General features: G+C 63.6%; 2 protein-coding genes across 2 annotated transcripts in view; one reads left to right on the top strand and one right to left on the bottom strand.

The window, feature by feature from the left end:
- Positions 1–805: 805 nt before the first annotated feature.
- MNEG_8196 (topoisomerase (DNA) III beta) lies at positions 806–7,635 on the top strand (the record flags this gene model as incomplete). Its single annotated transcript, XM_014043332.1, has 19 exons — positions 806–919; positions 1,138–1,317; positions 1,473–1,640; positions 1,904–2,049; positions 2,288–2,384; positions 2,716–2,790; positions 3,031–3,106; positions 3,428–3,536; positions 3,876–3,912; positions 4,209–4,300; positions 4,628–4,710; positions 4,868–4,918; positions 5,071–5,147; positions 5,416–5,532; positions 5,776–5,850; positions 6,367–6,437; positions 6,635–6,686; positions 6,975–7,103; positions 7,507–7,635. Coding segments are annotated over 19 exons (1,878 nt in total), but the record flags the coding sequence as incomplete, so codon positions are not given.
- Positions 7,636–9,085: 1,450 nt separating this feature from the next.
- MNEG_8195 (hypothetical protein) overlaps positions 9,086–10,143 on the bottom strand; it is a gene marked incomplete at both ends in the record, with an annotated part of 4,799 nt that continues 3,741 nt past the window's right edge. The window contains 2 exons of the mRNA XM_014043331.1: positions 9,086–9,484; positions 9,763–10,098. Of these exons, the coding sequence (XP_013898785.1) occupies positions 9,086–9,484; positions 9,763–10,098 (735 nt within the window). The remainder of the gene's footprint in view (positions 9,485–9,762; positions 10,099–10,143) is intronic.

Here is a 10,143-nt window from a genome sequence, read left to right as displayed (position 1 = left end):
GGGGGTGGCATTCACGCGCTTCCAGACGCGCTACTTCCAGGGCCGCTACGGCAACCTGGACGCCTCCGTCGTGTCCTATGGGTGCGCAACTGCGCCGGCACCACCAGGCGGGCCCGCGCGCTTGCTGACCGGGCGGGGCCTCGCGATGGGCATCATGGCCCGTCTGTCATCACGCCCTCGAGGGTGTCTTGACGACACCCCCAAGTTCGGTGCGGCGCGCCTTGTTTGCTATCGCCTTGCCACTCGTGCCTGACCATTTGATACTGCCTGACTCCGCGCGTCTCTCCAGGTTCCCCTTTTGCTCTGCCTGCCCCCCTCCATCGACACCTGATAACTCTCTCTCCTGATTCCTGGACCCCGCGTGTCGCTGGCCTTTCCTGCAATCAAAGGCCCTGCCAGACCCCGACCCTCAACTTCTGCGTCGAGCGCCACCAGCAGATCGTGGCGTTCCAGCCTGAGCCCTATTGGCTGGTCAAACCCGCGGTGGTCAAGGTGGGAGCGCGCGAGGCTGCGCTGACTCTATTGTCGCAAGCCCTGGCGCCGTGAGCGGCGCAGCCGGTGCCTTCAGGCCTGGAGCAGCGCAATTTGTGGGGCCGCCGCGCTTTTGTGATCGCGCGCGCCCGGCAGCCATGGCCGCGAGCTGTGAGAGCTGGCGAAAGGGATTTGCTGCGCAGAGCGGGGCCTGGGTATGCCCTCGGCAGCTCGTGCCCACAACCTGGCTTCAATCTGCGCATGTGGATGGATGCAAAGACATGTGTACACATGTAGCGCCTCTGGCCTCCCTGCGGGCTCTTCCTTCGGACAGGGGGGCGACAGGCTGGCCCTGGAATGGGAGAGGGGCCGCGTGTTTGACCAGGATGTGGCGGGGATGTTCCTCGCCAACGTCAAGGACGCGCGCGCGCTCAAGGTGGGCCGCCTGGTGGGCGCCGCATCAGCATCATGATGACATCATCATCTTTCTCATCATCATCATCATCAGCAGCATCATCATCATCAGCAGCATCATCATCATCAGCAGCATAATCATCTCGTCATCATTGTCGCGCCACCCCCACCGCCCCGCACGTATCTCACCCCGCCACATACTCTGTCGTTGCTAACGCCCCCACCTCCTGCATGAAAATACTCACCCCGCAGGTGGTGTCTGTCACCAGCAAGGAGGAGCGGCGGCCGCGCCCCCACGGCCTCAATACGGTTGAGCTGCTCAAGGCCGCATCCTCGTCGCTCAACATGGGCCCCGCGCACGCCATGCAGGCGGGTGGGGGGCGCAGCATGGTCGATGCAGGGCGCATGGGTGATGGTGGCGGCGACAACAAAGTGACAACAAGAACCGGCTCTATGGGTTGATAAACCAGGTTGTTTCTTTTTCTTCTGCTGTCAACCAGCCTGTCACATCTGACCTCTACCAATTCTCTCCATAACCCAACTCTCTGCTCGTCGCTGCTTCACTTCCAATGTAACCCCACAAGCAGATTGCAGAGCGCCTGTACACCAGTGGCTACCTGTCCTACCCGCGCACAGAGAGCAGCGCCTACCCCGAAAACTTTGACCTGCAGACGGCCCTCAGGGCGCAGGCGCGCCAGCCCCTGTGGGGGCAGTACGCGCAGGCCGTGATCGCGGCTGGCGCGGGACTGCCTAAGGTGGGGCGGGGCCAGCCGCTAGCACTTGCGGGCGGCCGGTCAAAGGGGAGGAGTGTGCTCACCTCCAAGTGCTGCTCGTCTCTGTGCTTGGGCCGAAACAGGAACGGCGCACCCCCTCGGGGTATGAAGGAGCGAAGGAAGCCGACGGTTTGTTTAATCAGCATGCAGTGATGCGTTTGGCCTCGCCCCTGATAGAACGAGCAGCAACGCCACATACTCCCTCGCTGCCCGTTGGCGATCCCTGTGAACCTCGCTCCAAACAGGGGGGCGTTGATGCGGGCGACCACCCGCCCATAACGCCCGTGGAGCCCGCCACAGAGGAAGAGCTCGGCGGCGGCGACGCCTGGCGCCTGTACGACTTCTGCGCGAGGTGGTTTCTGGCCTCTGTGTCGCCGGACTGCGTGGTCAGGTCAGCGCGGACCATGCGGACTGGACGAGATTGAAGCTGCATTTTGATAGACTGGATTATTGCCTTCAAGAATCGAAGGCGAGGTTAATGCGCAAATGGTGCAGCTCCCTGCATGTGGCAGCTGGTGGTTTTGAGCAGTGTCAATCCCAAAGACACAGCTTGCGTGCAGGCGCACCTCAGCGATTGCGCCCCCGACCGCGCTGCTGTTGCTGGCCTGCACCCCCCTTACCTGTGACAGGAAGACCAAAGCAGTGCTGAGCGGCGGCGGCGAGGCGTTTGTCGCGGGCGGCACTGTGGTGTTGAAACCGGGCTTCACGGCTATCATGCCCTGGAGGGTGGGTTGGGGCAAATTGCTGCGATCAGCTCAGGGTTAAGCGTGCGATTGGCGGCACATGAGTCATATGAGTGCATGCGTGCTCAAGTGCGTTTGTGTGTGTGGGGGCGTGCATGTGTGTGTGTGTGTGTGTGTGCTCGTGCGCGCGCGCACACACACACACACACACACACTCACACACACACATGCGCGTGCCGTGTATTCATAAGGATGCAGCATGGATTGGGAGACGGGCGGGTGTCAAGGGACAGCAATGAATGTGTGAAGCGCAGCTCTCGCTTGCATCTATCAGGCGGCCACCTGGCCTTGCGCAACTCCCTTTTGTCGTGCAGGCACCCCAGGCGGAGCCGCTGCCGGTGCTGCAGGAGGGGGAGAGCCTGCCCCTGCAGGCTGTGGAGCTGGTGCAGGTGCGCCTCAGGGAGAGAGCGCTGCCAAAACAAGGACCGACGGCCATGGGATGTCAGGGGCAGCAATGCGGGGCGGCTGGAAGTTGACATTCCAAACTGCCAGCTGCACTCGGCCACATGTCCCTTTGTGCAGCTTCACACCCACCTTGGATGACCCGTCGCACCATGGCCGCCAGACCAGCAATGGACGTCATCATCCCCCCCCCCAAAAAACATCACCGCCTTTGCAACAATTTTCAGGGCAAGACCAGCCCTCCCGACTATCTGACAGAGGCTGAGCTCATTGAGCGCATGGAGAAGCACGGCATAGGGACGGGTGCGGACGAGCGGCCGCAACGCGCAGGCCTGGCGTGAGCGTGCAGACGCCTCGCCTTGGCCAACACGTGGGGGGCTTGCCGGCCGCACGCCGCATCGCTTGGCCTGCGCCCTGTTGTTCTGAGGGTCTGGTTGCAAAGGCCTTGTGAGGAGGCGGGACCTCAAGGCCAGGCCCGACAACACCTCACCCATCACCCATCAGCCACGCATCAACCACCCCAATGGCTAACACAACCCATCCGAACAACCCCAACCATGTTCCCCCATCCTCAGCCACTGACCCTATTTGCACATCCTGCCCCCCTCCATCAACCACCCCAAGACGCCAGCATCCCCACCCACATCAACAACATCGTGGAGCGCAACTACGTGAAAGTGGAGCCGGGCCGTAGGGTCGTGCCGACAGAGCTGGGGGTCACGCTCATCAAGGGGTGAGGGGGCCGGCTGGGGGGTGGCGGGCTGGTGGCTGGTGTCGTCTCAGCGGTGCAATTGGGGCTTCAAGGAAGGGGTTAGTTGAGTTTTGGTTTGAGCTGTATGTGTGCAGGGATGCAGTGGAGTTTGAAGGTCAATGATTTGGGGGCTGGGTGGACAGGTGAAGTGAAGGAGAGGCCAAGTAAGACGAACGAGGGGCAGTAGAGGGTAGGTCCATCAAACGTGTGCCAGGCACCCCGCAGGGCCGTCATACACCGATCTGAGCCTGCTGTGAGTTGTAATTAGTAGTCCTTTTCTGTATCAACGATATCTCGCTGCACCCTCCCTGCGTTGTGCAGGTATCAACTGATTGACGGGGAGCTGTGCAAGCCCCAGGTGAGTCACTCCAGCGCCGCGCCGCAAGCCGCCAGCACGCTGAGGGGCCACGACACCCTGCCCGATGGCTGCCATGGCCGCGGTGCCATTGAGCTTCGGCTGCCGAGCTCGATGAACCCCTGTTGAACCAAACTCCGGCCTCCGGCCCACCGCCAGCCGCGCCCATCACTTGCTCAATCACATGGCTGCCCGCTGCACCTGTCAGCTGCGACACCAGTGCAGAACACGCCGCCTGCATTCACCTCCATGCTTGACCTGCACATACTCGGTTGTTGCCTCTCGACCCTCTGACCCAGGTGCGTGCCCACGTGGAGGCCCAGATCAACCTGGTGGCTCAGGGGCAGGCCAAGAGGGAGGCCGTGGTGGCCCACACGCTGGAGCAGTTCAGGTGGCTGAGGCCCGGGAATTAGGGATTCTGGGGTCCCACGGTCGGTCTACTGTTTGGGTCAGGTTGGCCGGTCGCACGATTTCGACTCTCGGTGATCCAGGTGTCGGGCGCGCCCCTGCCATCTGCAATTGTGGGCAGCATGCGTTGTGCCTTTGCAGCGCAGGCCTTGGACTGGCAGTGGTCACAGGGCATTCTGGACCGCCGAGAAAGGCACCCAGCCGCCGTGCCTTGGCAGCCACCGCCCACCTGAAACCTTACTAGCCCCTCACCCACGTCGATGCTGCATGGCCTTCTGAAGAGATGAGTTCTACAATCTCCCCACCCCAGGGCCAAATTTGCGTTCTTTGTGGCCCACATCTCGCGTATGGATGCGCTGTTTGAGGCCAGCTTCTCGCCCCTGAGCTCCTCAGGTGCGGAGGGGGTGCGGGGCTTCCGCGGTTGCTGCCGCCCAGCCCCCTCACGGCTCTTCGCAGGCCTCTGCTGGCATTTGCCCTCACTCCGCTCTGATCCCTTGGTTGCAATCCCATAAAGGCCTCTGCGTATCCCCCTGCATGCCGCCCTTCCCAGGTCGGCCCATGTCAAAATGCGGCAAGTGCCGGCGCTACATGAAGTTCATCGGTGAGGGCTGTTCTTGGATGATAATGACATGCAAGACATTCTCACCATGATCTGCACCGCCACAGCTTGATGCCTGTACTGCAAGCCTCTACACAGCCTGCGGTGATGCCCTTTACACGCTGTATGTTTGCGTACCGCCCATGCGTGCGCAGGGGCGCGGCCGCAGCGGCTGTACTGCCCCACCTGTGAGGACGTGTACGCTCTGCCCCAGGGCGGGCAGATCAAGCAGGTGATGCAACTGCTGGAAGGTGGCTTTCATCGCCACCAGCGGTGATAGGCGTCTGCCTCGCTCACGCCTGATATGTCAATGATCGACCTCCATGCTGTGCGCCCTTTCGGTAGTTTACTGTCAGCGTGCATTTGCGAATCGCGCCCCAAGCATCATCCAAGCCGCAGCTGAACCCTGGGATACCGGCACACCTGTTGCTGCCCACACACGCACCCCTCGCCTCAGCCAGTTCTCTGCAAATCCGTTTACCCCCCCCTTCATTTTGCAGTACAAGGGGCTGACCTGCCCCCTGGACGGCTTCGAGCTGCTGCTCTTCAGCCTGGCTGGCCAGGATGGCAAGACGTACCCCCTCTGCCCCCTCTGCTTCTCGTACCCGCCCTTCGAGGTGCGGCTGGTGGCAGGCGGCTGCTGGCACTGCGCTGGGGCGGCCCGCGGGGCGCTGCCTTGTGCTGAGCCTCCCTGGCGCTGGCTCCTGGGGGTGCCTGCATTGTGCGGGTGATTATCCATGACAAGCCAGGGTTCAACGGTCGCATTGTTGCGTTGGCAATGACGGCACATATGCCTCCTGGTGACGAGTGACGCCCACCAGCTCACCAGTTTCCGCCTCTTCGCGCCCCGCCTCCCGCAGGGTGCGGTCAAGGTCGGGGGCGAGGGCGCCAGCATGAAGCCAGGAATGCCCTGCACCACCTGCCTGCACCCCACGGTGGGCGGCGCGGGCCAGCCGACTCGGTTGTTCGCATGGCGTGCCCCGCCATGCCAGGGCTGTCCGAGCGCCAGAGCGGCAGGGGCCAGTGCGATGTGGAGGACACCGGCGGGCCGGGGGGAGGGGCCCGGGTGGTGTTTGTTTGTCTGCAGCATGCACCCCTGAAAGGCATTTGCTACGCACCTGAGGTGATGTATGGTCGGCGGACGGGCTGGCGCTGACCAAGAAAGCATCCTGCCAATCGCTTCCTTGCAGTGCAAGCATGCGCCAAGCCGGCAAGGGGTGATGCAGGTGCGCACCGCGCAGGGTTGTGTTGCACCACTGTAGCACAGGGCGAGCTGGCGCCCCTCTTGCCCCACCTTTTGTCGTGGTTCGCGGGCCCCACATAGCCTGTTGACACGTTTACGCACATGTGTGTGTGTAACCCCCCCACACACACACACACAAAACCACAGCACTTGGCTGTTTTGGAATTCTTGACACTCTTAAACTCAACAACCCTCGCTCGCACCGCAGTGCCCTGAGTGCCAGGCGGGCATGCTGGTGCTGGACCCAGTGTCGGGCCCCAAGTGGCGCCTGGATTGCAGGTGGCAAAAAACTTTGACCGGCAGCCTGTGCAACCGTCACTTCCCCTGCTGCAGCTGCTGCCGCTACGACTGCTGCCGCTGCGCTTCCACCCATTGGACTACCAATCCAAGCACATGCATGCATCCCACTGCTTGTGTACCGGCCCCCTCTGCCCCCTGCCCGGCCGGCGCCCCTCCTCCGATACCTGTACGGACAGGCAGCTGCTGACCAGCTTCGCCCCGCCCTACCTGCCCCCTCCCAACACCCTGGTCGGCCATTCTGATGCCCCAGCCGCTGTAGCTTCCTGATCTACCTGCCAAAGGAATTGCATGACGCCAAGGTGTCGCAGCACACCTGCGAGGTGCGGCCGACAGATGCACAGGGACACTGCAGCGGCAGCCACTGCTGTCTGGTGCATCGCCATGCCAGCCGACGTGGCTTGCTATTCGGGGAACGCTGGGGGAAACACAGAGCGATGCGGGCAAGCAGCAGAGGAGAAACAGCACCCTCCCCAAGCCGTGCCGCACCCTGCCGCTTTTGTGCATGCGCCCTTGCAGGAGTGCGCGTCCCGCCTGCTGCAGCTGGAGTTCAGGAAGGGCGCCTCGGCGCCCGGCCTGCTGGCGGGGGGCGAGACGGGCTACGAGGGCTGCGTCGCGTGTGATGAGCAGCTGGCAGCGCTGTGCGAGGTGCGTGTGCGTGCGTGTGCGTGCGTGTGTGTGTGTGTGTGTGTGTTTGGCGCGTGTGTGGATGGGGTTGGGTGTATGTGTGTGGAGGGGGGGTGGAGAGAGTGCTGTGCACCACAAATTGCGGGGCATGCAACCCCAGGATGCGATTTGCGTGCACTTGGGGTTGCTGAGAGGTCAGGACCACGGCCCCAAGTGGTTATGCTGGCACGACCCAGCGGTCGGCGGGGTTGGGCGTAGTCTGGTAGGTCGCCCTGGTAGGCCGCACCATGCGGGAGCTCGGGCGCAAGGGTGGCTCCCGTCCGCGCCCGCGGCTGACCCTCTGAACGCCTGCCTTTTGGGTTCGTCAAGTGGTGGAAATGAGCATCAGCGCCTGTCAATCCCGACACCTCATCAACCCCCGCAGGTCAAGCACGGGCGCACGTGGGTCAACCGCGGAGGCGGCGGGCGGCGGGGCCGCGGCCGCGGGCGGCGGGGCCGTGGGCGGGGACGGGGCCGCAATATCGACCCAAAAATGTCGTTTGACCAGTTCTGACCCGTGGAGTTGGGCTTCAAGTGTCGAGTCCAACAGCTCTGATGGGCACCAACGGCACGCTTTCGTTTGTGTCGTTCACAGGTTGTTGATGTCGCAAGAATCTGCGTGTCCAACGTCATGTGCTTCAAAATTGTCGCCTTGAAGCGACCTTGTTGGGCGTGTTACGGACGTGCCGCTTGGACTTCTCACGACTGGAAATCCCCCCACCCCCCATTTCTTCGCCCTGGCGCATGACTCGCGTGCACGTTTGTTGCTGGGCTGTGTTCTTTGCCATCGCACATGCTGTAGTCCCCTTGCTGTAGTGAAGTAACTTTTCTGGTGTGGGAAGGTTGTGGCTGGTCTGGTTGTCTGGGTCTACGGCCAAGTTTGACGGCTGCACAGCATCCATGTTGCTCTCAATCGACTGTTTCAACGCGTGCAGGAAAGCAAGCCAGCATTACATCTTTGTTACCAGCAAGTGCCACACAAATTGGCAGGTTGACAATCAATTTGACCACCACGGTGCTGGAACCGGCACTGCAGGCCCCGTGCCAACACGGTGTGTATACGCACGCGCACTTGCACCGTTCAAGGGTCCGCCGTGTGCCAAGCAACGCTGCTGCAACGTCAGCCGTCCCAGGGCGGGCGATGCTGCCAACTGGGGGCGCGCGGCCCAGCCAATTGCAGCCGAGGCCGGCGGCCGGTGCAAAGCAGGCAGCCACGGCACATGTGGGTTGCAAGCTGTCCATCTGTGGGTCTAATGGGCAGGCGATGACGCAACTTTCAGCCAAAGCTCAGGTGACCGCGGAGGGCGCCTGGCTGCTGGGCCTGTACACGTGGCGCGCCTGGCGCGGGCCCGTGTGCAATCCCTGCTTGTCCCCTGGGCCGGTACACGTGGCGCGCCTGGCGCGGGCCCGTGTGCAATGCCTGCTTGTCCCCGGGGGCAAGATTGAGCCCGCGTGCGAATTGGCAGCGCCGGGCGCGGCTGGGAGCTGGGATGGTGCCTGCCAGCGCGGCCTGCGCCGCGCTAGGCTGACTGCCGCAGTCAGCGGTGTCTTGAGGGCAGTGGGTGCAGAACTAATTTCAGGATGTGGTGCGCGATTTGAGTGCGGAGCACCCTTGTTGCAGGGGCATGGGCATGGTTGCCTTTTGGAGGGGCAAGCTGCCTCAAGCTGCGCCGCCGCTGCGGCCCACAGGGGCCGAGGACGGCTAGGCGCGGCAAGCCAACGCGCGTTGTTTGCACTGCTTGCGAGGCGCACGTGACAGAAGGGGATGCGAGCGCGCGAAAAAGATACGGAAGATGCAGAGTACGGCTGTGGCATTGGGTTGCGCCAGGGCCATGGCCGCGTGCATCGGTGAAGCGGGCTGCAGCACGACAACCCAATCGACCCTTGTTCGGGTCAACAACCCATGATCATCAACAGCTTCCCTCCCATAAGCCAGGACAGCTGGGATCTCTTCGGCGATGACGTCACCACACGTCACGCATGTACCTGCCGCTCTCGGTGAAATGCTTGACCCACGCCTCGGCCGCCGCGCCGCCCATGCCGCCGTGCTGCCCCACCACCTCGATCAGCGCGCGGTGCACGTCCCTGGCCATGGCCTTGGCGTCCCCGCACACGTACAGGCATGCCCCCGGCTTCCGCAGCAGCTCCCACACCCGCGCGCCCTCGCGGGCGATGTGGTGCTGCACGTAGTCCTTGGAGGGGCCGTCGCGGGAGAAGGCAACGTGCAGCTGCCCCAGGGCGCCGGACTCGACGAAATCCGAGAGCTCGGCCTCGTATAGGAAGTCGTGGGCGCGGCTGCGGCAGCCGAAGAACAGGACAGAGGGGCCGAGCTCGGCGGCGTCGTCCACCAGGCACTGGCGCTCCTGTCGTGGGCCCCGGTGGTGGGTGGTGGTAAACGGGGTCAGCGCGCAGCGTTGACCGCAATTTGACCGCAAATAGACCGGCGGCTCGACCACGCCGCGCAAGCAGCACCCGTTCAAATGCAGACTTTCGGTCGAAGCGAGCCACTGTGGCTCTCTCGCAGCCGCCCCCCCTCCTCCCCTCGCCACCCCGTCACGGGCCGCTCCCCTAGACCCCGTGCGCCGCACCCCTCCCAGCCGCCGCTCCCGGCGCCCAACCCCCTGTGCATGCCCGTCCTCACCTGCAGGAACCCCCGGAAAGGCGCGAGCCCCGTGCCCGGCCCGACCATGATGATGGGCGCGTGCTCGTCCTCAGGCAGCCTGAAGTGGCTGTGGCGGATGAACACCGGCAGCTGGTCCCCCGCCTTTGCGGCCGCCAGCCAGCCGCTGCACACGCCGTGGTGCACGCGGCCCGTGGCGGGCATGACGTCACGCACGACCGAGCAGGTGACGTGCACCGAGCCGGGGTGGCGGGTGGCGCTGCTGCTGATGGAGTAGAAGCGGGGCTGGAGGCGGGGCGCGACAGAGGCGAAGAACAGGCCCAGGGTCGGCTTGGCCGAGGGGAAGTCGCGCATGACCTGGTGGTGGTTAAATTGATCAGGGGAAAGGATGGTGCGTGGGGG

The sequence above is a fragment of the Monoraphidium neglectum genome (genome assembly GCF_000611645.1).
Source record: "Monoraphidium neglectum strain SAG 48.87 unplaced genomic scaffold scaffold01530, whole genome shotgun sequence".
Taxonomy (NCBI): Eukaryota; Viridiplantae; Chlorophyta; class Chlorophyceae; order Sphaeropleales; family Selenastraceae; genus Monoraphidium; species Monoraphidium neglectum.
Note: the sequence above shows the minus strand (reverse complement) of the source record. Positions and strands in the feature narration are given on the sequence as shown.